Source organism: Dama dama, chromosome 7 (genome assembly GCF_033118175.1).
Source record: "Dama dama isolate Ldn47 chromosome 7, ASM3311817v1, whole genome shotgun sequence".
NCBI classification, from domain to species: domain Eukaryota; kingdom Metazoa; phylum Chordata; class Mammalia; order Artiodactyla; family Cervidae; genus Dama; species Dama dama.
The window spans coordinates 30,108,619-30,135,538 of NC_083687.1; the positions used below are offsets into that span (position 1 = coordinate 30,108,619).

At 50.3% G+C, this 26,920-nt stretch overlaps 3 protein-coding genes across 6 annotated transcripts; 2 read left to right on the top strand and 1 right to left on the bottom strand.

The window, feature by feature from the left end:
• Positions 1-8,453: 8,453 nt before the first annotated feature.
• On the top strand, positions 8,454-9,723 carry IER3 (immediate early response 3). Its single transcript, XM_061147189.1, has 2 exons — positions 8,454-8,700; positions 8,801-9,723. Exons 1-2 carry the CDS (start codon positions 8,491-8,493, stop codon positions 9,059-9,061), a joined length of 471 nt encoding a protein of 156 aa, XP_061003172.1. The 5' UTR covers positions 8,454-8,490; the 3' UTR covers positions 9,062-9,723.
• Positions 9,724-10,174: 451 nt separating this feature from the next.
• FLOT1 (flotillin 1) lies at positions 10,175-20,481 on the top strand. 4 transcript variants are annotated; one of them, XM_061147184.1, is made up of 13 exons: positions 10,175-10,354; positions 10,507-10,715; positions 11,039-11,114; positions 11,202-11,292; positions 11,519-11,662; positions 11,800-11,919; positions 12,012-12,107; positions 12,313-12,465; positions 17,643-17,824; positions 17,981-18,026; positions 18,130-18,267; positions 18,516-18,680; positions 19,889-20,481. In XM_061147184.1, exons 2-13 carry the CDS (start codon positions 10,673-10,675, stop codon positions 19,916-19,918), a joined length of 1,284 nt encoding a protein of 427 aa, XP_061003167.1. In that variant the 5' UTR covers positions 10,175-10,354; positions 10,507-10,672; the 3' UTR covers positions 19,919-20,481. The 4 variants fall into 4 exon arrangements, with proteins under 4 accessions (XP_061003167.1, XP_061003168.1, XP_061003169.1 ...); XM_061147185.1 differs by having other exon boundaries at positions 10,659-10,715; XM_061147186.1 differs by lacking the exon at positions 10,507-10,715.
• A 1,365-nt stretch (positions 20,482-21,846) lies between these two features.
• Positions 21,847-25,451, bottom strand: TUBB (tubulin beta class I). Its single transcript, XM_061147183.1, has 4 exons — positions 25,212-25,451; positions 23,733-23,841; positions 23,365-23,475; positions 21,847-23,084 (listed from the first exon to the last, which is right to left on the bottom strand). Exons 1-4 carry the CDS (start codon positions 25,266-25,268, stop codon positions 22,027-22,029), a joined length of 1,335 nt encoding a protein of 444 aa, XP_061003166.1. The 5' UTR covers positions 25,269-25,451; the 3' UTR covers positions 21,847-22,026.
• Positions 25,452-26,920: the final 1,469 nt, after the last annotated feature.

A 26,920-nucleotide genomic window follows, 5' to 3' on the forward strand; every position in this document is an offset into this window, starting at 1 on the left:
TGCTGGGAAAAAATGAGGGCAGGAGGAGAAGGGGGCGACAGAGGATGAGATGGTTGGATGGTATCACTGACTCAATGGACTTGAGTTTGAGCAAACTCCAGGAAATAGTGAAGGACAGGGAAGCCTGGCATGCTGCAGTCCATGGGGTTGCAAAGAGTCAGACACAACTTAGAGACCCAACAACAACAAAGCCGATTAACAATGTTGTGATAGGTTCAGGGACTCGTATACAAGTATCCATTCTCCCCCAAACTCCCCTCCCATCCAGGCTTCAGACAGTGTATATTGATCTAGACACTGAAAACAGAATGATTAACAAGATGGATAAAGTCCTGCTCTCAAGGAGTTATAATCTGGTCAGAAGGGAATTGAGGCCAGAGGGAGGAGTCACAACCCTGGGGTCCTAGGACCAGAACAGGGTTGCTGGGTTCTCTTCCCAGCTCCCCACTCTGAGCAGCCTTCGGGGAGGTTTGGCTGAGTGGGACTGGGCTGGGCCAGGCCAGGCTGGACTGCATCCAGGGCAGGAGATATCAAGGTGACCTTGGGGCTCCAGGCACCCCTGCCATCCTTTTGCATCAGGGAATACTGCCACGGCCTGATCTTGGCCCTCCTTAAGGCCCAGATGGAAGTCTTGGGGGTCATTTATTAAGTTGCTGGCTAGAACTCGCCACTGCTCCCTACCACCACCATGCCTCTGGCAAGAACTGTTCTGGCTAGAATGTGTGTGCATGTGGGAAACAGGGGAAAGGTATTTACAGCCATCCTCATTGGCTGAACAGAAACTAGGAATGCAGAAGGCTCTGCTTCTCTGGGGAAAAGGAAGAGCTACAAAACCTGCTTGAAGTGGAGAGGGAGGGAAAGGTCGATGGAAAAAGAAGCTGTATCCTCTGATGATCTTGGTACCTGGAGGCTATTTTCCCATCCTGGTCTTCTGTTCCTGGGTTAGTTTATCACTGTCCATGTCAGCTCCAAAGCAGCCCCTCTTCCGTTAATCATAACAACAGCCACCACAAAAAAGCACCTACATTGTGCCTATTAATTCAACCTTAAGGCCAATTGACCCATATTTCAGTTAAGGAAACATTGTCAGAGAAGTTAAGTAGCTGGCCCAGCACCGTGTAGTTAATAAGTACCAGAGCTGGAATTTAAACCCACTTTCTTCCAACGCCACTAGATGATAACATTTCTTTTGCTACCCCATGTTTCCCTTCTATCTTAAACCCATCTTAAGTCAACAAATAGCTATTGAGCATCTACTAAATGCCATGCCCAGCTGAGAGCTTTCAGTTTTCATTCCCTGACCCCAAGACCTTGGATCCATCCCTCTCCCCTTGTTTCTCTTTCTCAGAAGCTCCTATTTCCAAATATCTGTCTCCCTCTCCGCTGCCCGTTCTGCTTCCTTCCCATTACCTTTGTCCCCCATTCTAGCTGGTGGTCAGCAGTGGAGCAGTATTCCAGTTGGGGCAGCAGGCATGACTCAATCTTATGTCAGTCATAAAGGGTGAGGGGCACAGCTTTGCCATCCACCAACTGCACAGTTATTCTGATTCAATGGCAGGTCACCCTGAGCCACAGTTGAGCATTCCCCAACTTCCTCTTTGAAGAGGAAATGTAGGGGCCTCTGAAGAGACACAGCTGTATAAACAGAACCTCTGGGGGTGAGGACTAGCTCCTCAGAGGAGATGGATTTAAGAATATTTATCAAGGGTTCCCTTAGTAAATGTATATTCCCTGTTGGTAGGAATGTAAATTGGTGCAGCCCACTATGGAAAACAGTATGCAGTTTCCTTAAAAAGCTGAAAATAGAACTGTATAATCCAGCAGTTCCACCCCTGGGTATATATCTGAAGAAAACAAGAACACTAATTTGAAAAGGTACATTCATTTCCATGCTCATAGCAGCCTTATTTACAATAGCCAAGATATGGAAGCCACCTCAGTGTTCATCAATAGATAAATGGATAAAGATATGATATATATATATACACTTAGCCATATTACTTAGCCATAAAAAGAATGAAAGTTTACCATCTGCAACAATGTGGATAGACCTAGAGAGTATCATGCTCACTGAAATAAGTCAGACAGAGAAAGAAAATACTGTTATCATTTATATGTGGAATTTAAAAAATAAAACTTATGTATATAACAAAACAAACCAATTCACAAATGTGGAGAACAGACTAGTAGTTACCAACAGAGAGAAGGAAAGGGGGAGGGGCAAGATAGGGGTTTGGAATTAAGAGATATAAACTACTAGGTATAAAATAAATAAATGACAAAGCTATATTGTATAGCACAGGCAAGCAGAGTCATTATTTTGTAAGAACTTTATTTTTATTTTTTATTATTATTATTTTTTGGCTGTGCCATGAAGCATGTGGGATCTTAGTTCCCTGCGCAGGGAATGAACCCATCCCCCTGCAGTGGAGGTGTGGAGTCTTAACCACTGGACCGCCAGAGAAGTCCCTATAGTAACATTAAATGGAGTATAATCTATAAAAATATTGTATTACTATGTTGCACACCTGAAAACTAATAGAATATTGTACATAAAACATACTTCGCTTAAAATACATATATTTATTATGCCCCCACTAGGTGAAAGGCCAAGTACTTTCAAGAGAAGCCACAGAGGAAATGGGAGGATATGGTCCTATATTCTCGTGATGAGATTCCGGTGGGGAAGAGAGACAACAACGGAAAGTAAACAAACACATAAAATGATTCCCTACTGTGGTCAGCGTTAAGAAGAAAACAAACAAGAGGCTAAGAAAAGTTAGTGGGAAGTCAAGAACACAGGTCAGAGGAGAGGAATTGATGGAACTTGGTGATCTTGTGCAGACGGGGAGGAAACGAGGAGAACTGGAAATGGAAAGGGGCAAAGGTCTTTCCCTAGGATTAGGGCAGTGAGAACTGGTGCAGCTGCTGGTCTCAGCCCCTGGCCCTTTCTGGCCTTAACTCATCCCCCGGCCCCCACCCCCGCACCGTCATTGACTTAATGATTCACTCTCAACCTTCCCCAGCTTCCTGTGTGGCGAGGAGGGGGTGGGGCAGAGCCCTGGCTCTCGGAGGATCCCAGGACTGGGGATGGGATTGGTCGGAATGAATGGAGAGCCATCTGGGCGCTCTGCTGCTTCTCTTGGTCCCATTCTGGCTTTGCCACAAAGAAAGGTCTCTCTGTGCCAGGAGGACACGGAGGATAACTAGGTCCAGCTGGAGCCCCAGATTCCAGATGTGGGAGGTAGTGCGGAAACAGGATCCTGACATCCCCTTCATTTCCCCTCCCCTGCCTAATGCCCTGGAGAAATTTTCCATCATAAACAAGTTATGCATTCCTGACCTTGGGTGACTCTCCCCTTCTCCCACAAGCAGTTTTCTTCTAGCATCACTATCTCCCCCATCCCCAATTTATGTCTGTGTGAGCATGTGAACCTGTCCACACGTGTAAATCGTCGTGTATTGATGCTGATCCTTGTGTTGTGTGCAGGTTGCCTTGGAATGAGGGCGTGGGTAGGTGGGTAGGCTCACTGTGCTTGGGTGTAAATGTAAGGTTGATGGCAGGTGTGAAAGGCAGGTGTGGGAAAGCGATATGTCTTTGTTTGTAGAGGAGGTGTGTTTTATACCTCATCAGGAAGAGGTGTGCAATGCTGGAAGTTTCTCGTGTTTAGACAGGAGTGGTGGGTGTCAAATAAAGCAACCTATAAGCCCAATTCAGCAAGAATGTCTCTATTTATAGCCCAGTTTGGGGCTGTTCTCTTATTTACATTCACACACATTCTTGATTTAAAATGCCCTTAGGTGGTCCTTGTTTGCCATCTGTGTAAGGCTTGTTCCAGCTTTTCTTAAGAAATTCATATGTGGGATTTGAAGGAGTGTATGCCTGTCTCAAAAGCTTGTGGTGATCCAGCCAGTGTATGTATACTATATGCGCATTTTTAGTTCCGTGCTTTCATCTTTCATTTATCAAGATTAGTGAACAACTAGTACAAGCAAGGCACTCCGCTAGGCTCTATGAAAGACACAAAGACATGTGTGACACAGCCTCTGATGGAAGAGGTCAGTCAGACATGCGCTCATCTTGTGGTGGTGTTCAGTTGTTCAGTCGTGTCCCACTCTTTGAGACCCCATGGACTGCAGCATGCCAGGCATCCCTGTCCTTCACCATCTCCTGGAGCTTGCTCAAACTCACGTCCATTGAGTCGGTGATGCCATGCAATCAATCTCATCTCATCCTCTGTTGTCCCCTTTGCCTCCTGCCTTCAATCTTTGTGCACCAGGCATGATATGATCTGGTACAAAGCTCTGTGCCAGAGGCACTTCACATCCATGGAACCAGCTTTGGTCCCTTCATCTTCACACTGTTAGCACCCCAACTCTCCATGCTTCCTGACTCTAATGTTACCCATTTTATTACTAAATTCTGGTCATTTTATGCTGGCGGTATCTCTTGAAGCCACCCCTTCTCTTGGTTTCCTGTGTCATAGCCCATTTCAAGCCCCTGTCTCCTTCTGCCCGAACCTCTCCAGTTGTACCGCCTCTGGCTCAGTGTCTCCTCATCCAGGGCATACTCATCCCACTCAGTTCCCAGCTTTGAACGTGCCCTCCTTTGATGTCATCCCATGATCCACAAGCTCCATGGTCTATAGTCAAACAGTATCCCTTGGCCTGACAGCTAAGCTCTCCCCAGTGCCCAGTTCCTTCCCGGCCATCGTCACTTCCTGCGGGGAGCGGCTTGAAAAAGCTGACTCTGGGAGCTGCCTTGATTGATCATCAAGGGTCTGTTCGCAGACATAGCTCTCTGTCCCGCCACCCTGCGGAGAGTGGCTTGAAAAAGCTGACTCTGGGAGCTGCCTTGATTGATCATCAAGGGTCTGTTCGCAGACATAGCTCTCTGTCCCGCCACCCCTCTGAAATTTACTATCCAAGTTAACTCCTAACAGACCATTAGTGAGCCTTGAATGTACACAAGGTGCAGATAGATGGCTTTGCACGACTGCCCTTAAGATAAGTAGGATGCCTTTGGCGCCAAGAGAGAGCTCTGGTTATTGTTATCTTAAAGATGATGTACATGGGGAAGAATTTTCTTTGTGATGCCTCTCTTCTTGGTTTAGTATATATGTAACCCTGAGAAATAAAGAATCATCGTTGACTGCAGCGATCCTCTCGACCCCATCTGTTCTGTCTCCTTTATTTCTTAGCCTAAAGGAACGCGTAGTGTTGCTCGCTGAAATCTTCCGGCTGGCCCGGCAACTTCCCACTGTTGTCGAACCCAGATTCCTGTGCTTATTGCACAGTGAGGTCAAACAAACAGAAACGTCAGAGTTTGGGCAAAGAAAGGCTTATGGGAAGTGCCAAGTAAGAACAACACCTCTCCACCAGAACTCCCCAGTGGTTTTCAGGGAAGAGTTATTAAAGGCAAAATTTGGATCTTCAAGGGCTATGTCATTCTTTTAAAGATTGTGCACTGTCTCCTTCCCTCCTGTTTTATGATGAGGATGAGAAGTTGCCAAAAGCTGCAAGTGCCCAGACAGAGCAATATAAGCAGACGACCTAAGGTGAGAAACAGCTTTGTAATTCATGGGAGCTAAAAGGCTGAGGCTCCGAGTGGCTGGAGCATAGCAGAAGAGGGGAAGAAAGGTTAAAATGAATTTGGAGAGGAAGAAATGAGATTTTGAAGATACTGTTAAGGAACAAAGTTCATGTTCACCAGTCCAAGGCACAGTGAGGCCACATAAACTGAAATGTCAGAGTCTGGAGCAGAGAAAGGTTTATTGCAGGGCCGAGCAAAAACACGTGGCTCTACGCAAAAATCCCTGATAATTTTTTTGGGGAAAGTTTTTATAGGCAAAATTTGGGGTGAGGGCTGCGGGGTGTGTGACTTTGTTCTGATTGGTTGGTGGTGAGGTAACAGGACAGTGCTCCTGGAATCTTGTGCTCAGCCAGAAGTTGCCATCCTCCAACTGAATGGGTTCCTCACTTTCCTGTATAAGGAACTAAGATACACTGGTATGTATATTCCTTGAGGGAGCTTCTCCAGTGGCTCAGTGGTAAAGAATCCACCTGCAGTGTAGGAGCCACAGGAGACACGGGCTCAATCCCTGGATCAGGAAAATCCTCTGGAGGAAGGCATGGCAACCCACTCCAGTATGCTTGCCTGGAGAATCCCATGGACAGAGGAGCCTGGGGGGCTACAATCCATGGGGTCGCAAAGAGTTGGACAAGACTGAAGCGACTTAGTACTCTTGTATATCCCACGAGGGGGAATCAGGACCTTGCTTTAACTGTAGTATTTTTTTCTTTTTTAATTGTTTGGCCACACCATGCAGGCATGCGGCATCTTCCCTGGACAGGGTTCAAACCCATGCCCCCTGCAGTAGAAGCTCAGAGTCTTAAACCTCTGGACCCCCAGGGAAGCCCTGCACTGCTGTTTCTTCACTGCTCCTCCTCTGTTTCTGCATTCCCTTCTGTCCCTAATTAGTAACTGTTTGCATCTGCCCTTTGGAGCCCAGGGACGGTCTAAGAGGCTGAAGCTTTTTTCCTAGAAACAAGAAACGGGGACACAGAAAGGTTTTGGTCCCCAGGAGGGCCCCACAGGGTCCTGTTGGGTTTCACCACCACTGCTTGACGGGAAGCTTATCCTGAGATTGTTTTTCTTGTGATTCCCCAAACACATCCTGTACTTTTCCAGCTCAAGGCCTCTGCTGATTCCATTCCCCTTCTCAGTCATCTTCCACATCTGACTTTGTGTCATCCCACCCACTGTTCAAGGTCATCTCAAATGCCATGCTTCCCTGTTGCCTTGTCTGATTGATTAGATACACAGGAACAGTTGCTCTGTTGGGTTCCCCTTAGACTTACTCTTCCATTTTCTTAGAACCTGATGTGCTTGCTTTATCTGGCTTAGCTCACTCACCAACACACATGCTGGAACCTACCCCAGTACTCAACAGTACCTTTTAACAGGGTGTCTGGCCCTGTTGGGGCTTCCCAGGTGGCACTAGTGGTAAAGAACCTGCCTGTCCATGCAGGAGACGTAAGAGATACACATTCAATCCCTGGATTGGGAAGATCCCCTGTAGGAGGAAATGGCAACCCACTCCAGTATTCTTGCCTGGAGAATCCCATGGACAGAGGAGCCTGGCAGGCTGCAGTCCATAGGGTTGCAGAGTTGGACACGACTAAAGCAATTTAGCACACACACACACTGGCCCTGTTGAATGCTCAAAAAATGTTAAATTCTGTGTCCACAGCAACTGTCTCTAAGGCAGTTATGAAAATTTGTCCATTCTCTCTTGCATTATTATCATCACCCAAACATTTGCCTAATGTCTCACAGTTTAAATGTTCTTCATATAAACTTAAACCCAGGTGGCTGCTAACATCTTGCCTTTGTATTTTGTGGTCCTCTGCGCCAGCCATGAATGAACATTTCTGCACATTGTGGGGTTGCCCCTGTGTAGTCTCTGCAATTTTGTTCATTGCGTGTAACACGCATGTTGATGGGGAACAGAATACACCACTCCAAAATGTGCTCCTCTGTATTGTGAATTATTTGGAGCAATCAAGCGCCAGCAGAATCTCCCTTCACTGCTTAAATAACTGAGATGGGGGCCTGGTCCAGCGATAACATTCACCGGAAAAACTTACCTGCTCGGCAGGACAAACATCTCATTAGCAATCACCTGCTCTTCCCATCTTCCTGTGAGTTACCCACCCCCACTTCAAGCCCCAGGCCTCTTTCCCATTACTTAGCTCAAGATGGCAGATAAGCTTCAATTGCCTGACTGCCTTTGAGTCGCAAGTTTTGTTGGGCTCCTGTTAAGTAGGCAATTACATTTGTTTTCTCCTGTTAATCTGTCCTGGGTCAATTTAATTATTGAACCAGCCAAAGAAACTAGAAGAAAAGGAGAAATTTTTCCATCTCTACAACATGGTGTGTGCGTGCGCGAGGTAAAGCAGGCAGACTTGTGTCTGTGTGTACTAGTGTGTTTATTTCTCTTGGGCTTCTTGGCTGTTTCTTAATGACTTCCCTCCTAGGCTACTGTTTTCTGAGTCCCTACAAACGTGTGAATATGCACTGTAACTGTGGTTCCTAGACTGCTGGATCAGGATTGTAACAAGGGAGCCAGACTTCCTTATGTAAGCCTTCCAGCACGTCCCCAGAGATGGGGATTTGTGGCTGAACCGTCTCAAACTGTCTGTGGGCCCCTCTCCAGTTGCCACATGTCCTGACATGTGCCCGCAGTCTGGGATTTCACCCGCCTCCACTCACAACTCACACACTCACAACGCACACTTGGGGTGCCTACGGTTGGCACTGGCCAAATCTCCGCCCCCTCCTTTGCTTAATCTTCGGAATTTCCAGCCGACCGTCCAACCTCTCCCAGCCCAGGGTGGAGTTGAGAAGGGCCCGCCCAGTTCTCGGGGTACATAACTAGCTCTGCGGGACGGCGGGGCCACTCGTCCTTCGGCTCAGCTCAGCGCACAATGTGTCACTCTCGCAGCTCCCTCCCCACCATGACCGTCCTGCGGGCTCCGACCCCGGTCTCCTCCACCAGCCCGGGACCCCGACGGGGCTCCGGTCCAGAGATCTTCACCTTCGACCCTCTCCCGGAGCCCGCGGTGGCCCCCGCCGCGCGCCCAAGCGCCACCCGCGGGCACCGAAAGCGCAGCCGTAGGGTCCTCTACCCACGAGTGGTGAGTGTCGCCGAAGTGGACAGCCCCGGGGGAAGAGCAGGGTTAATCACTGGACGCCAGGGCCCCGATCTGACCTGTTCTTTTTGTCACCTCCCCTCAGGTCCGGCGTCAGCTGCCAGTCGAGGATCCGAACCCTGCCAAAAGGCTGCTCTTTATCCTGCTGACCATCATCTTCTGCCAGATCCTAATGGCTGAAGACGGTGCGTCTGCACCCCTGGCCCCGGAGGACACCTCCAGCGCGCCGTCCCCCGCGCCCACTGCTGCAGCCCCGGTCTTCGAGCCCCTTAATCTGACCTCGGAGCCCTCGGACTACGCTTTGGATCTCAGCACTTTTCTCCAGCAACACCCGGCCGCCTTCTAACCGGGACTCCCCACATCCCCCCAAAGAACCTGAAAAACCAAGAAACACTGGGTGTACCTGGTGCGCAAGAGCGTATCCCAAACTGGGACTCGCGAGGCAACTCGCACTCAGAACACTACGGCGGAGACGCCAGTCCGAGCCTGGGAGAGACAGGAACCGGCACGCCGGGGCTAGGCCGGGTGGGGAAGGAGTGCGTCGTTAACTTATTTCTCATTGCTCCTAATAATATTTATGTGTATTTATGTGTGTCCCCTAGGTGATGGAGGGGTGTGTGTAATATTTATTTTAACTTATGCAGGAGTGCTAGATGTGCACCTTGCTGCAAATGCAGGTCTCTGGGTATTTATTGGGCTCTGTGGGATTGGTGGAGGCAAGCACCCAGAACTGAGGGAGGCCGGGAAAAGGGATGGAGGAAGCCCGGGTCGAGATGGCGCCCGGGCTGGGAGTCAAGGACGGTGGTGGGTCGTAGTGACACTCAGTCCTCCAGCATCTCAACTCGTGAGTCTGTGAAGATTCGGGGAGCCGTTGAGAATAAGGTCCCTGGCCTTCGATCTCCTCCAAGTTGCCTCCAAGGGGGTGGCTGCGGGGTCGGTGGGCTGTCAGGAGGCTGGGGTCGCCCCGTATGTTCTATGAACACAAATAAACTTGATTTATTGTCAGCAGTCATGTGTCTCTTTGCAAGCGGCGATCCCCCACTCTCCTTAAGGCGCCAGGGGGAGGAGGAGGAGCCGGCCGGAGAAGCCGCAGTCAAGTCCCCAGCCGATGCTCCTCCCCGGGTCCCTGAGCCCCTCCTCCCAGAACCACTGAACCCAGCATCTTGTGACCGGATGCTGTCAATCGTTGCCCAGTCTGCGGTTTTTCTCAGTTCACAAGGGGCAAGTCCGACGTGAGTCAGTCTCCCTCTCCCCGGGTGCAGGACTCACGGAAGTCACGTCGCGCGAGGCGGGGCGTGAGGCGGCCTGGGCGGAACTTCCGGCCCCAGAAGGGCGGCTGAGTGGGGCCTCCTCCCCCTTCCTGGGGCCTCTTCTGCAGCTCTCGAGGGCTGCGGATCTGAGCTGGGCCTGCCGGGAAAGAGGCGGGTCGGACGCCCGAGGCGGGGGGCGGGTGGGGAGGGTGGTCCTACGTGGGGGGCGGGGTCGCGCCTGCAGTAGCAACAGGGTGCGGCTGGGCTGGGGGTGCGGGCCCAGCTCCCAGGGAGACCCTGCGCGGGCGGCACCTGCTAGACTCCCAGGTCCCCTGCGCAGCCCCGCCCTCCCTGGGACCCCGGCGCGGCCGCCGCCCGAGTCCGGGAAGGTAGGTGGGGGAGGGGAGATGGAGTGGGTTGCAGAAGAACAGGGAGGGTAGCGCAAGGGTCTGGGGACCTCTGCGGTTCGGAGAGCTTCATATCACTGAAGGTGGGCGCGGCAAGCGGCTGAGAATCGCTGGCTGTTTGCGAAATTTCACAGGAAAAGCCTTAGCGGATCCCGGGCTGCGGAAGAGCCTGGGGCCTCGGCGTCTGCAAGCTGGGTGGGACTGACTGGAAAGGGAAAGAGTTCTCTCCTGTGGACTGCGCGGTGCCCCTTCGCATCCGCAAAGGCGTTCTCTCCCCCTTCTCCAGCTCCAGCCTGAGCCATGTTTTTCACCTGTGGCCCAAATGAGGCCATGGTGGTCTCCGGTAAGTATTGTTTTCTGCTCAGCCAGTGATCCCCCCTGCAGAGGTCCGTTCAGAGGAAGTCCCTGCAGAGGTCTCTTCCCTCTCTCTCTACCAGCTCCCCAGCGCCAGACCTTCTGTCTACCCCACCCACGATGGCTGCATGCCACCCACTTGTGATTATTCCTTCCCTAGCCTTCCAAGACCTGGACTGCCCCTGGCCCCTGTCAGCTTCCAGCTTTCCTCCTGGAGGTTGCTCCCACGCTCCCTTCCCAAGTTCTGTCTCCCATGTTACACCTCTACCGTGGCCACGGGCCACCACACCTCACTGCCCCCTCCCTTTTCAGGTTTCTGCCGGAGCCCCCCAGTCATGGTAGCTGGAGGCCGTGTCTTTGTCCTGCCCTGCATTCAGCAAATCCAGAGGTAGGTAGCAAGAAAACTGGGGAAAGGGAACCCCCATTTTCTCCTTTTCTTCCTTTTTATGCTGTCCACCCCTTCTCTTTCCCTTAGGATCTCACTCAACACACTGACCCTCAATGTCAAGAGTGAAAAGGTTTACACTCGCCATGGGGTCCCCATCTCAGTCACTGGCATTGCCCAGGTGAGGCTTTCAGAGCCTTTCCCCCAAAGCCCGCTCCCCAACCCAGCAACTTCTGTGTCCCCAGATGTTAAGAATCTTCCATGGCCTTCCCTACCTCTGCCTGTGGAGAAATTTCTCTGTGAGTCTCCACTTCTCCAGGGATCCCCAAGGCACCTGACTCTCCCTGCCTCTACTCTGGCTTCAGGAGGCCTTCCCCACACTCACCCCAACTCTGTTCTGGCTACAGGTGAAGATCCAGGGCCAGAACAAGGAGATGCTGGCTGCCGCCTGCCAGATGTTCCTGGGGAAGACGGAGGCAGAGATCGCCCACATTGCGCTGGAGACACTGGAGGGCCACCAGAGGGCTATCATGGCCCACATGACCGTGGAGGTGGGCCTGAGGGCAGGGAGAGATGGGGAAGGGATGCCAGAGTGCAAGGGGTCTAGGAACCCAACTAGTCTGAGGAAGACATTGCCCAGAGGATCTGAGCATGTCCCTTCCTTCTTCCTTCCATCCTGTTATCCCAGGAAATCTATAAGGACAGGCAGAAATTCTCAGAGCAGGTTTTCAAAGTGGCCTCCTCAGACCTGGTCAACATGGGCATCAGTGTGGTCAGCTACACCCTGAAGGACATTCACGATGATCAGGTAAACCTCAGCAGTTGGTCCTCCCTGCTTCCCTGCTCCCATCTGATAAACCTTCCCTCCTGAGGATTGTGACATCTGCATCTCTCCCACAGGACTATTTGCACTCCTTGGGGAAGGCTCGAACAGCTCAGGTCCAAAAAGATGCTCGGATTGGGGAAGCAGAAGCCAAAAGAGACGCCGGGATCCGGGTGAGAGAGCTGGGGGTTGCTTGGTCTCCGAGTGCTTTTTGTGGGGCAGGGGGGCTGGCGCGAGGGCCAGTGGAGCAGGGTTGGCAGAGGACGTAAATGAGGCCAGGCCCAGGGCGAAGACGGAGGAGCTCGGTGGAGAGCAGGCTCTCTCCCTGGGGCCTTCTTCTTCCTACTCTGATGCCCTACCCAATCTCTGCATGAACAGGAGGCCAAAGCCAAGCAGGAAAAGGTGTCTGCTCAGTACCTGAGCGAGATCGAAATGGCCAAGGCACAGAGGGACTACGAACTGAAGAAGGCCGCATATGACATCGAAGTCAACACGCGCCGAGCACAGGCTGACCTGGCTTATCAACTTCAGGTCAGAGTCCCCATGCTGGCCCTGCAGCCAGGCTGGACTTGACTCTCTCCCCGTTCTCAGGCCACCACTCTCTGTCATAACCTGCTATGAACCCCTTATTCTGACTCTCGGTTTCTGACCCAACTCCTCCCTATGAGGAAGATTTAAAAGACCTGAATGTTTCAGCTGAAAAGCAAAGAAAAGGCATAGAAAGGAGGTGTGGATAGGGCTGATCACGGGCTTGGGACAGGTTGTGTCCTGGGCAAGGGCACCTGGATGAGGGGTGAACCAGAGCTCAGATCAGCCTGTGCTCCACTACCCAAGCTGTGCATTGGGCTGAGTGAATGGGTCTGCATCTCCCCAGAGGAACGGGTGCCTTTTTCTCATGGGGGTCCTCCACAGGCTCCCAGCAGCCCTGGCAATCACAGAGGGTATGAGGAGGGGAAACGTGGACTTGGGCTCTGAATCCCACAAAGTGACCTGTGGGGGCCTTGATAGTGCAGCAAAGTGTAGTTGATCCTTATCATTTGCAGATCTTGTATTTGGGAATTTGCCTCAGTGCTAAAATGTTTTAAAGAGCTAATGCTAAATGAGCACTGGTTTAAATGCTAAAAGAGCACTGGTTTCCCTACTGCTCTTTGTATTGATGACCATTTGCAGACATGCACAGAGTGGAGAAAAATTTGAGTTGCCTGATAATGAGCCTCTCAGTTGAGGTTGAACAACATATTTTTCCCTTCTTGTTTTAGCTTCTACTGTAAACAATGTCATTTTCACAGTATATTCAGTGCTACATATTTTGCACTTTTGTGCTCTATGTTGGTGATTTCACAGTTCAAAATGCCCCCAAGTGCTGAGTGCCGTCTAGTGTTCCTAAGTCCAAGAAGACTTGATGTGCTTGAGGGAGAAAATACGTGTGTTAGATAAGCTTCTTTCAGGCATGAGTTACAGTGCTGTTGGATGTGAGTTCATTGTTAATGAATCAACAAATACATTACATATGGTGTCTTTACACAGAAATACATAAAACAAGGATATATAGGACTTCCCTGATAATCCAGTGGTTAAGACTGTGCTTCCAGTGCAGGGGTCGATCCCTGGTTGGGGAACTAAGATCCCACAATAAGTATTTGTTAATTCAGTGTTCATGGCTACTTTATGAAAACCGGAGCTACCATGAATAATGAGAATCAACTGTACTTTGAGACCTTTACCCAATATTATGAAATTCATTTTTGCCAAGGGTTGGTGCAGGCTGAAAGCATTAAGGGCAACACATCTTTAGTTATGATATTAAATCCCTTGTGGCTTGACGGGTACCTGAGTGTGGCAAAGTACTTTGCTGCTCAAAGTGTGGTCTGCCTCCCAACAACAGCACATCCCTGGGGAGCTTGTTATAAATACAAAATCTGAGGCTCCAGCCCAACAGACCAAATCAGAATCTGTATTTTAACAAAATCTCTAGGTGATTCATGTACACATTGAAGTTTGAGAATTATTGATTTAGTGAAAACCACCAGCTTGGGTGGGAATTTATCTTCTCAACATGGCTTTCCTTGTCTGCTAATCAAAGGATAGCCTGGTTTGGGTTCTGTTCAACTTTTATTAGTTCCTCGTTTTGTGTCAGACTTTGTGCTAGGTGCTGGAAAAATAAGGATTTATTCAACCGAGATCCTTTAGGTGCCTACTATATGCCAGGCATTGGAGGTGAGTATATAAGTATGAAAGAGATAGAATAAAAGTCCTGCCCTCGTGGAGCTTTACATTATAATACATGAAACAACAAATAAGCCAGTAAATATCTTCATTGGCTCTAATTAAGTTGTTTAAGTGCTATGAAGGAAATAAATCAGTGGTATTCTGTTGGAGGGGTACTCTATTAGGTTTGGGGTGATCAGAGAAAGCTTCTGTGAGGAAATGATAGATAAGATAACCCTGAAGATGAGAAAGAGCCAGCAATGTAAAGAGTTGCAAGCCAAGGACGTTCTAGTCCAGTGCTGTTCAAAGAGAACTTTCTGTGATGATGGAAATGCTATATATCTGTGCTGTGATGTTGAGCACTCGTAATGAGGCTTGTGTGACGGAGGCACTGCATTTTAAATTTTTTTATTTTAACTTACTTATATATACAAGTGACTAGGTAGGGGACTTGTACATGCAAAGACTTTGATATAGGAAAGAGGGGGTGTGTCCCAGGAACACAAAGGAGGTTTCTGATCCGGCATGGCTGGTGTGCTGTGAGGGAACCAGATCTCCTAGGGTTTGGGGAGCCAGTATTCTTGTCTGGAGAATCCCCATGAACAGAGGAGCCTGGTGGGCTACAGTCCATGGGGTCGCAAAGAGTAGGACATGACTGAGCGACTAAACACACAACAACAGATGGAAACTTAGAAGAAAATTCAAAGCACGATGGGAGCCTATTGGAGAACTTCAGGAAGGGAAGTGCTCTGGTCTAATTTACATTTTTACAAAGATCAGTCCAGCTGCTGCATCGAGAATTGATTGTCAAAAGAGAACAGAGGAAGCAAGATGAATTAGAAGGTTTGTCAAAGCAGATGAATGGCATAAATGCAGCTAATTGCACTCCCTCTTAACATCTCACTAAATCCACATAGAGTAATGGGGGGGAAAAAAGTGGAGCAAATAGGAACAGAAGGAACAAACCATAGCATCACTGTGGAAGCTGCAAAATCGTGGCAACTGATGACTAAAGAAGCGTCTGAGACAGCTGAGTGCAAAGCTGCAGGGGAGAAAACAATGAAATGACCTGAGGCACAGAAGTTGTCAGCACCAGGGGCCTCTGGAGCTGGGATAAGTCGGTTGAAATAAGGAGAAACAGGTGAAAAGTGACTTCTTAGAGCTGTCTGCCTCTGAGTGATGCTCCCTGTCCCAGTAACAGGCATGAAGAGACTGCCTATTGAATGCTGAATACTGACTGCTTCCCCAGCCCCTTATTCCACATGGCTCCCAGAACCCCCATATTCCAAAGAAGAGATCAGAAGACTGCTCTGGGGAACATGACCAACCCAATATGAAAGACTTGAAGGGCCTGAATCAGAGGTTCCTCAGCAGATGAACTACCCAGGTCACCCTAGAGTGAAGCTCAAAGCCTCTGAGCCTCACCCACATACCCAGAGCTTCCTTCAGTGTTTCTGACCTTCCTCCCTGTGAGCAGACAAGCACAGACTCCCTGACATATGAAGGATCCTGCAACAAGAAGGATAGGCCAAAACCACAAACAAGCAAAGCAGTTTGGAGGATATGTGCCATGCAGAGAGAAGAAAGCTTAAAAAAAACGTAATATCCTCAGTAAGATAAAAGAATAATTCATATCCAGCAAGTCAAGACATAGAAAACAAAGAGCTTTTAGAAATTAATAAGGTGGCAGAAATGGAAAAAAATGGAAGAGAAATTCTAATAAACTTGTCAGAAGATAGAACAAAACAGATGGAAAAATTAGGAAAAAATATTAGTGGCCAGCCCAGGAGACGCAACAGAACAAAACGGAAGGAAATCATCAGTGAAAAAAATCAGACATGTTTATCTGACACTCTAGATTGAAATGATCCACCAAGTACCTAACATGGTGGATGAAAAACATCTGCCTTGAAGCACATCACTGTGAAATTTCAGAACAACAAGGATGAAAGAACTAAAAGCTTCCAGAGAGAATGAAGAGATCTCAAGCAAAGGGTCAAGCAGCAGAATGACTTCAGATTTCTCAAGAAGCTAGAGGACCATAGAGCAATGCCTTCAAAATTCTGGTGGAAAATTAATAACAGCATAGTAACCTGAACTCAGGGGGCTTCCCTGGTGGCTCAGGAGGTAAAGAATCTGCCTGCAATGCAGGAGACCCTGGTTTGATTCTTGGGTTGTGAAGATCCCCTGGAGAAGGGAATGGCAACCCACTCCAGTATTCTTGCTCGGAGAATCTCATGGACAGAGGAGCCTGGCGGATTACAGTCCATGGAGTTGCAAAGAGTCGGGCACGACTTAGCGACTAACACTTTCACAACCTGTACCCAACTGAATCATCATTCAAATAGAAGAACGAAATCAACCCACAGAAGCAAGATCTCAAAAAACTTATATCCCATGTACTCTTTCTGAGGGAGCTGCTGGAGGCTGGGTCTAAAGAAGAGAAAGAAGTGGGTGGAAGTGGGGGCTCTAACAGGAACACTGTGATGCTGCACACTGAGGTCAAGTGTTAACTAGTCCAGTTTGGAACAGGTTTGAAATTTTAGGGTCAAAGAGGACAGGGTACCACGTCTAGAAGCTCCCTTCCTCTGGAATGAACACATGGGCCCTTTAAAGGCAGGGGCTCCATCTCTCATGTGGCTATATCACAGGCAAGATGGTGCATGGCTAAGCCAGAGCAATGAGGCAAGAAGTATGTTCTTTTTCCAGACCTCTGCTCACCGACATGTTGGCAAGCGCCTTCTGACCCTTGTACTCTCCAAGGAATAAGAAAATGAAATCTGCCTAAGTAAGAGGAAGTAGTCTATGATGTATACATACCCTTGTAGTTGCTTACAGTATTTCTGGAAGGATACACAAGAAGCTGGTCACAGTGGTTGTTTGAGAGGAAGAGAACCAACGAGGTGGCTTGAGAAATAGGTTGGAGGAGATCTTGCTTTACTTTTTTTCTTTTGAATTTGGACCACCTACAAAAGATAAACCACAAACACCATCCCCCTACTCCCCAAAAGCCGGCGAGAGGCTATTCAGAAGCCAATTGCCAGTGGCTTGCACTGAGATAACCGCTGTGCTGATGGAGAGAAATGGCTGGACTTGGAGGTCCATGGTCACCATGCGCTCAGTGCCCTCCAGGCGCTCATATTCTACAGGAAGACTTGGTGGAGAAATAGGCTGATGGGGAGCTCAATGGAGGGATGCTTCACCTGGCCTGAGGGCAAACAGGGGCTGGGTTACAGCCCCATCCAGCCCTGAAGCTAGCTAAGACTGCCTGGGGAACAGCCCTAATCATGGATATTGACTCTGTTGGGGGAGGACCGGACCACTCCCCAGGTCATACCTCAGATCTGTCCCAGAAATGGACTGCACTTGGCAGGCTGAGCCCGTGGAGACTAGCTGCACGTGGTGTGCTCTATGTGAATATACTGCCCTGGAGCCTCGGCCCTCCCTGCTTCCCAGGCACTTGCTCTTCAGCTCTGATTCTGAGCATCCCTCCTACGCAGGTGGCCAAGACGAAACAGCAGATCGAGGAGCAGCGGGTGCAGGTGCAGGTGGTGGAGCGGGCCCAGCAGGTGGCAGTGCAGGAGCAGGAGATCGCCCGCCGGGAGAAGGAGCTGGAGGCCCGCGTGCGCAAGCCGGCGGAAGCGGAGCGCTACAAGCTGGAGCGCCTGGCCGAGGCAGAGAAGTAAACACCCCTCCCTGCCCGCCTGGGGGCTCCTTCACCACCTGGGCGCCCCCAGACAAAAAGCTGAGGCCTTCTCTATCTGTCCTCCGTCTGCGGAGTCTTTCTCCCAGAGCGAGGGCTGTTCTTCAACTCCCCCCTCCACTCCCCTTTGCCCAGGTCCCAGCTGATCATGCAGGCGGAGGCAGAAGCCGAGGCTGTGCGGGTGAGTTAGCCGACTGGTGGAGGGACTGGGGTGATGCTGGTGCTGGGGTCTCATGTCCTTACCTACCGCCGTTGGTACCTCACGTGTTCTGTACCCTCCTCAGATGCGTGGGGAAGCCGAGGCCTTTGCCATAGAGGCCCGAGCCAGGGCCGAGGCTGAGCAGATGGCGAAGAAGGCAGAGGCATTCCAGCTGTACCAGGAGGCTGCTCAGCTGGACATGCTGCTGGAGAAGCTGCCCCAGGTCTGGGGCGGGGCTGGAGGCAGGGGGTGGGGGTCAGGGTGGTGGAGGGCATATGGACAAGAGCAGAGGAGGGACAGGAGAGAACCAGGCTAGGGGCCATGAATTAGGGGTGGGAGTTACAAACCAGTGACCAAAGCAAGGAGGGGTGATCCTCACAAAAGCGAAGAACACAGGTCTTAAAACCCAGAGTAAGGAGTCTTAGGATGGGTGGTGAGACCCTGGTGCTGAGTGGACATCTTACCTATCAGGTGGCAGAGGAGATCAGTGGTCCTCTGACCTCAGCCAATAAGATCACACTGGTGTCCAGTGGAAGTGGGGCCATGGGGGCGGCCAAAGTGACCGGGGAAGTGCTGGACATCCTGAGCCGCCTGCCGGAGAGCGTCGAGAGACTCACAGGCGTCAGCATCTCCCAGGTGAGGGTTTCTAGGTTTCTAGGGTGGGGCTGGGAGCTGAATTGCCGGGTTCCTGTGGCACACGACACAGCGGGCCCATCACGGCCCAGCACCCAGGAGGCCTGGGGCTGCTGACATTTAGCAGTTGCTTTCCATGTACCAGACACAGTGCTAAGCTCCTGCACAAATGGTTTAAAAAACTTTTTAAAATCAAACTTCCTTTGGGGCGTATAGGGTTTTACAAAGTGAAGAAACTGAACTTTCAGTTTAGCCCATGTCATTCATACATGGTGAAGCTGGGCTTCAAACCCAGGCCCGCTGTCTCCAGAGCCTGTGCTTTCTTGGTCAGCGTGTGTGTGTGTGTGTGAGAACCCACCAGTGTGTGTGTGTGTGGCTGTGGCTGTATGTGTCTGGCTGTGTGTGTGTAGCTCAGTTGTGTGCAACTATCTAAGTCTAGGGACTGTAGCCCACCAGGCTTCTCTGTCCATGGAATTCTTCAGGCAAGAATACTGGAGTGGGTTGCCATGCCCTTTGCCAGGGGATCTTCTTGATCCAGGGATTGAACCTGGGTCTCCTGCATTGCAGGCAGACTACCTTCTGAGTCACCAGGGAACTAAGCCACTAGCAGAAGGAACTGATTACAGCCTGTTGATGTTGAATTCCAAGGTGTATCACTGCTTTCCTTGGTGCATATTTATTCACCTGTTGGTTATGGTAGAGATCAGGGAGTGGGACCTGGAGCCAGACTGTTGTGGCGTGAATCCTGGCTGCAGTGCATGCCAGCTGACCTTCGACAAGTTCATCTTCTCTGCACTTGTTTCTTCACCTTAAAGCCGGGTCAATTAAAAGTAACCACCCTGTTGAATTGTTAAGGGGATTGAATGGGTAAATATTTGCAGTGTTTAGTGCCTAACACATAGTATTATAGGAAGAGTGTGTTAAATAAATGCCTGTGTAAATAAAAGCACTGGGCTGAATCAGTGACCTTTGAGCTGGGTTCCTTGGAGTCTCCCTGAGGGCCTGTACAAGCAGAGATCTGGCCCCCTTCACCCCTTTCTTCACTCATACAAGAATTTGAATGACCGCTTGGCAGAGGGGGTGAGATAGGGTACTAGGAAAAGCTAGGATACTTCTGTAAGAATGTCCTCTCTGCAGCCCATTTGTCCAGATGGGAGCCTGGGAGAACAGGGTACCTGGTTCACATAGTCACTACTGTTGTCTTTTGCCAGGTGAACCACAAGCCTCTGCGAACAGCCTGAGTCCTGGACCTTCGTGATGCCCCATCTCATAACTCATGTTGCCTGAATGGTCGTTATTGCACGCATTTCAGTTGGCTCCCTGAGCACATCACCTCTCCTTGCCAAACAGCCTGTGCCTTGCCCTGGAGGGGAACTGTTCCCTTTCCTAATCCCATACTGCCAAGACTGCTAGTCCCCCAGGGCTCCCATGCCTTCTGATGACCCACCTTACTTAAACTAAGCCTGTTGTCCAGAATTCTTCCCTGACCAAATCTTGAGGGATGGTCTGCAGGTTCTCAACTTTGTCAAATAAGTACTGTCAAATCAGTTAAGTACTGATACTTAATTCAGTGTAACATTCAAAATGAACACTAGAGTGTAGCTTTCTCTCTTGCATTCAATGTGCTTTTTTACAGTGGGAGCGAAGCGGTAGTTACTTGTATACTGTTAAGAGTTGTAAAGTACCCCCACTCTACCCTGAAGTTCATTATAATCAGAAAAGCATGCTTAAGTAGAAGCAGTATCATTAATTATATTAGTTCTGGTTACTGAAAATAAAGCAAAGGGAAATTTGAGACTGTTAACATTGTGCTCTTTGAAGCATGAGTTATTAGGTGTAACATTAAAGTGTCAGTTTAGCATGGGACTATGATGTGACACCACCCCTCCCCAGGTGATTTTTGCTTTAGGCTGAGAAAACCCTCATACCCATAACTGAAAGGAACCCTGGAGGCACTGTGTTCCAAGTAGTAAATAGTGTCTGTGCATTTCACAAGATTCTTCTGGAGCACTGTTAAAAACAAACTGTTGGGGTCCAACCCACTTTTGGTTCAGTATATCTGGGCAGGTGGGAGAATCAATTTCTCCAAGTTCAAGGGGATGCTCACCTGGCAACCTCTTACATGACGTTCACCTCATTTCTCCTTATTCTATCCCTAGATCTCACATCTGAGCCTATAGCTATCCCAGTTTCTAAGACAGGGTACCAGGGATTAAGGTGTAAGGATATTCTCACCTGTTTATAGGAAGCAGAGTATATTAACTGACCTGGAGCCCCATGCCTCCTCCACCAGTGATCTTTCCCTGAATGAGCACACGTGTCGCGAAATTCTTTTCAGTTCCCATTTATTTTTGGCTCTTGGGGCAATGTCATCTTTTCAATATGAAAAAAAGCAGCAAGTTCAACACAATAGAAATCTGAAGTGTAGAATAGGACAAAATCAAGAGTGGGGGAAGCAGTAGCAGAAGAGAAGAGATGTTTGCCAAAAGATGGAAGGTGTTCTGTCCCCTCTCTGGGGAATGATGTTTAGGTGGCAGCACATACCTTTCCATATAGGTACAGAAGGGGCTGATATATTTTTGGTAAGAAAAGATGGGGTGGGGAGGGGCTTTCTGGTAGCTGAGAGACCAAGGCTATCTCTTGCTTCTCCCCGCTTTCTCAAACAGGGGAAAGGAGGGAATCCAACGTTACTATGAAAGAGATAAAGTGGAAGAGGAAGGGATTCCCACTTGATAGGGTGGGGGCCAGAAATTTGCAAAGGTAATAGCTCAGGACAGAGCTTGGAAGGAGACTGCAAATGAAGATAATACTGTCAACACCTCCGCAGAAGCTGAGAGGAGCGGGGAGATACCTGGCACCTAGGACTTCAGTACCCTGGATGCCCCTCTCCAAAACCCAACCCTTTCTTGTAAGGACTTCTACCTGCTGCTCAGTTTCCTTTCCCCTGGGCCAGCACACCAGCCTGGGATGGCAATCACCTATCCAGGTTTTCAGCACTCGGTTCTAAATGAGATGTGAGGAGACCCAGCCTCTTGGAGAGTTATCTCAAAACCAGAGAGGGAAATGTTAACTGGACAGATGGGAGGAGTGGGCACCAGCAGGAAAATGACAGGGTTACCCAGAATGGCAGAAATCTAGGTTCCCCAAGAGTGGAAAGAGAGAAGAGACATTCAACAAACAACAAATATTTATTGAGCGCCTATTATGTGCCAGGCACTGTTCTAGAATCCCCCCCAAAAAAGAAAAAACAAGATAGAGGCAGAAAATGCAAATTCTGAGGGAGAGGAAAGGGGTCGTTGAGGAAGAAGGCTGAGGGGATTGAGAAGCCTAAGGTGACAGGGACTTGGCCTTAGGCCTCCTCTTCGGCCTCCTCACCGAAATCCTCTTCCTCTTCTGCGGTGGCATCCTGGTACTGCTGGTACTCGGAGACGAGGTCGTTCATGTTGCTCTCTGCCTCGGTGAACTCCATCTCGTCCATGCCCTCACCTGTGTACCAGTGGAGGAAGGCCTTCCGGCGGAACATGGCAGTGAACTGCTCCGAGATGCGCTTGAACAGCTCCTGGATGGCTGTGCTGTTGCCAATGAAGGTGACTGCCATCTTGAGACCACGGGGTGGGATGTCGCAAACAGCTGTCTTGACGTTGTTAGGGATCCATTCCACGAAGTAGCTGCTGTTCTTGTTCTGCACGTTGAGCATCTGCTCATCCACCTCCTTCATGGACATCCGCCCACGGAACACAGCTGCCACGGTGAGGTACCGGCCATGGCGGGGGTCACAGGCAGCCATCATGTTCTTGGCATCGAAGACCTGCTGGGTGAGCTCAGGCACTGTGAGGGCCCGATACTGCTGGCTGCCACGGCTGGTTAGGGGGGCAAAGCCAGGCATGAAGAAGTGGAGACGTGGGAAGGGCACCATGTTGACTGCCAGCTTGCGGAGGTCAGCATTGAGCTGGCCAGGGAAGCGGAGGCAGGTGGTGACACCGCTCATGGTGGCCGAGACGAGGTGGTTCAGGTCTCCATAGGTTGGTGTGGTCAGCTTGAGGGTGCGGAAACAGATGTCGTAAAGGGCCTCGTTGTCAATGCAGTAGGTTTCATCAGTGTTCTCCACCAGCTGATGGACGGAGAGGGTGGCGTTGTAGGGCTCAACCACAGTGTCGGACACTTTGGGTGAGGGCACCACGCTGAAGGTGTTCATGATGCGGTCAGGATACTCTTCACGGATCTTGCTGATGAGCAAGGTGCCCATTCCGGAACCAGTGCCCCCACCCAGCGAGTGGGTCAGCTGGAAGCCCTGCAGGCAGTCACAGCTCTCGGCCTCCTTCCGAACCACATCCAGGACCGAGTCAACCAGCTCGGCCCCCTCTGTATAGTGGCCCTTGGCCCAGTTGTTGCCTGCCCCGGACTGACCTGTGATGGGGTTAAAAGGCAAGCTTGTTCAGTCAAGTGTGAAAAATACACAGCCCCATTTCTACCTTTCAACTTTTGGAGTAAGGCCAGTGGATTTATCTTCCTTCTTACTTCCCGATGATACATCTGCCCCTGTATAATTTACTATCTAAATTACTACCCCCACTCTCCATTAGATTTAAAAACACAAGCCCGTATAAACTCCAGTACAATCATTTCTAACTCTTGCTGCACCCAAGTAACTCGAATAGCAGTATCTATCAATATCTCCCTAACTCACCAAAAACAAAGTTGTCTGGTCTGAAGATCTGACCAAAAGGACCTGAGCGAACAGAGTCCATGGTTCCGGGTTCTAGATCCACCAAAATAGCACGAGGAACATATTTGCCACCTAGAGGAAATAAAGTAAAAGAGTGAAACTGGGAGATATAAAGGTAAATAAGTTGGGGCCAAGAGAGAGCCGGGGACCCAAATGTGTGATTTCAGACATTGACACCAGGTGGCAGCAGAGCCACTTGGGAAAGCGAGAAACGTCTCCAAAGGGGGTGGATGGATTCATTCAAAGGGAATAAAGGGTTTCCCGGGGAGGCAGAGACCCCAGAGAAGTGGGAGTGATGGGACCCGTGCTTCCCGGGCTCTCGCCCTCACCTGTGGCTTCATTGTAGTACACGGAAATGCGGTCCAGCTGTAGGTCGCTGTCCCCATGATAGGTGCCCGTGGGGTCGATGCCATGTTCATCACTGATCACCTCCCAGAACTGCCAGGGAAGAGCAAAGAGTCTTCAACATCTCAGGGTCCAGCCAATTATGCTCCCCTAGTGCCATTTTAGCTCCACATTCGCCTGTGGCGGGCCTTCCCCAAGGATCTAGCATTTCTTCTGCCTGCCACACCCTTCCCCTAGCCACCTGCACCTTCGGAAAAACGGCAGCTTTCACTGCCTGGGACGTGAGATGCTGTGTGGCTTAAAGGGCCCGGCGATCGCAGGCACGGGGGTGGGTAGATGGAGGCGGTAACCCCGGGCACAAAGAGACGGGGGCCGGAGAAAAGTAGCCACTGCCGCAGGCGCCCACCCCGCCCTGCACGTGACCGCGGCGCACGCACGCGCCAGGCGGCCGACAAAGGGAGGTGCCGCGCGAGGGCGGGGCCGAAGGGCGAATTCCGCGCGCCAGGGGCGGGGCTTGGCTCGAGCTCGCGCGCCCCCCGTCGGCCGGCCTGGCCGCATTGTCCCAGCGCGCCAGGGGCGCCGGGTCCCGCCCTTCTGCTACAACGTAGCAGCCGCACTTCCTCCCTGCCCCTCCCCCGCTACACTGTAACCGCGCGCAAAAAAAAAAAACCCTCCCCCTTGGCCTCGAAATTTCATTTCTTTGCTAGCTTTTAACCCCCTTTCTTTAAATGGGGTTTTTCTTCCTTTGTCCTATTCTGTAGCTCTGAGGAACCTTTTCAAAGAATGGACTCTTCCCCCCCCTCGCCCTTTCTCCCTATCTGTCCACGCCCTTAAAAGAGTCTGTTAAGGGGAAATAAAAGGAACAAATTAGTCCAGCACATAGTAGCCTTCCATGCACGAAAAACTGCGGGACCGCCCCTTGGGGATAGCGGGCGCCCGGAGATTCCTAATCATTTGTAAAGGATATCGCCCAGCCCACCTGGCGCATCGCGTCCCCCACATTTGGATCTGACCTCTCGGCAGCTGCCCGCCATCCTCGCCCCTTCCCCCTCTGGCTTAGCCCCACGAAGCCCCGCCAAGGGGGATGCACATGGGGAAAACCTCATCTAGCTTTTGTCTCGGCCGTTTCCGCATCTACCTCGCTCCCCGGTCCTCGGACCGTTAGGAGATCCCCTTTCTAAGTAAAATTTTACAGAAACTCGGTTTTCCCGCCCCCTAACCCTGAAGGGTGCTTTTAACAGCTTCCCCAAAATGAGCCTGCCAAGAAAAAGAATTCCTCATTTTTCAAAAGCAAATCTTAAGGTTCAAACGTGCATTTATATATAAAAGTTTTGAGGGGCAAATCTTGACTAAGAATGGAAAATGCAAACGTTCTACAACCATCCGTCACAATATACCTGTTTGGCTTTTTTTTTTTTTCCCCTTAAAAATAAATACAGTCAAAAGAGGTTAAAAATCCTTACCTTGGCACCGATCTGATTGCCACACTGACCGGCCTGGATGTGCACGATTTCCCTCATTGTTAAAATTTATTCAAATCTTTTTGCTCGCCTCAAAGTGTGTACGGGGCAAAAAAATGATATGGAATTAGTTTTTCTCTGCTGCTGGTCGCAGGGCGGAAAGATGGAACTGGACCCGGAGGCTGAAGCAGCGCGGTCCGAACGCGGCGGCAGGAAGGTTCTGAGAGGGAGAAAGGAGAGGGGAGGGCGCGGGAGGAAAGGCGGGCAGGGCGGGGCGCGCGTGCGCGGGGGCCGGGAGGCGGGAGAACTCGCCGCGCGCCGCGGTGGAGAGACAAAGCCTCTCTAGGCTGGCCCTGATTAGTCCGTGCCGGTCCTGTATCAGACGTCCATTGGTCCCTGCTGGACGAGCGCAGTCCTTCCTGGGAGTTGTAGTTCTCTATTGTTGTCCACGCTGCAAAATGAAAGGACGAATGGGTGGGTACTGGGTCGAGGGGTTTTGGTTTGGGTGTTTTGACTGAAAAACGGCCCGGCGCGAGGGTTCCTTCCCCTATGCCTGACTCTTCTGGTATCAAAAGAGAGTAGTTTTCGGGGATACAGAAATTGGGAACCCTGGTGTGCCAGGCTCTGGAAGGTGGAGTGGGGGCACGCCCTGAAAGCTCCCCGCTGCGGTAGCTCTTGGGAAGACAGGACTGCTTAGCTCAGCGAAAACGGGGAGAAATGCGGCACCCTGATCTGCTATCTAACAGCTGGTCCCTGGTGACCCAAGGCATGAACTCCAGTGAGCTGCGGCTCCCCCAGATATCTCGGGAAGGAGGAAGGCATTGCCTTCCTGCTATTTCCTTGGGAGCTTTCTAATGATATTTAGAAAGAAACAAAATTGCATCAAGGACTTTTCAGTATAGAGAAGTAATTGTCTGGAGGGTATGTTCAAGAATAGAGAAGCAGATATGCCGGAAGTCTCCGTCCATGTGGGGAATCTGGGCCTTAGAGCAGCGTTTAACACAGTTTTGTCAAGAGGCGAACTGTGGGGTGAGATACCTGATAGGCACTTTGATGAAGTCAAGTGTTTTTTCAGTTCGCTGATTTCACTGAGAGGTGGTTGACCATTGCAACCTTTCAAGAACCTCGGGATTAAAATAAAAGGGGTGGGGGGGGGGGTGATGGGGAAAAAAATTGGATGAGCTCAAATCTGAGTGGCATGCTTCTTCTCAGGGATTAATTCAACTTGAGAGATTAAATGTCCACCAAACCAGGAGCTAGGAATACAAAAATGATTAAGGATTAACTCACTGTCCTCCAGGATCTTGCAATTTGGTGAGAAGTGTATAAACACTAGAGTGTGGTAAGCACCATGATAAAGGACATGGCATACCAGGCTTCCTGGATGTGTGCTCAGTCATGTATGACTCTGCGACCCCATGGACTGCAGCCCGCCTGGCTCCTCTGTCCATGGGATTGCCCAGGCAAGAATACTGGAGCTGGTTGCCATTCCTTCTCCACGGAATCTTCCCGACCCAGGGATCGAACCCGTGTCTACTGCGTCTCCTGAATTGGCAAGAGGGCTGTTTACCTATGAGGTACTTGGTTAGATGATAGCAAGGTGTTAATTCACACTGGATTCAACACACATTTCTCATCTTCTAAATAAAAGGACATAAATTTCTGTAAGACGCATCTACCCAGTTAAAATGTTAATGTTTGAAGGCACAATC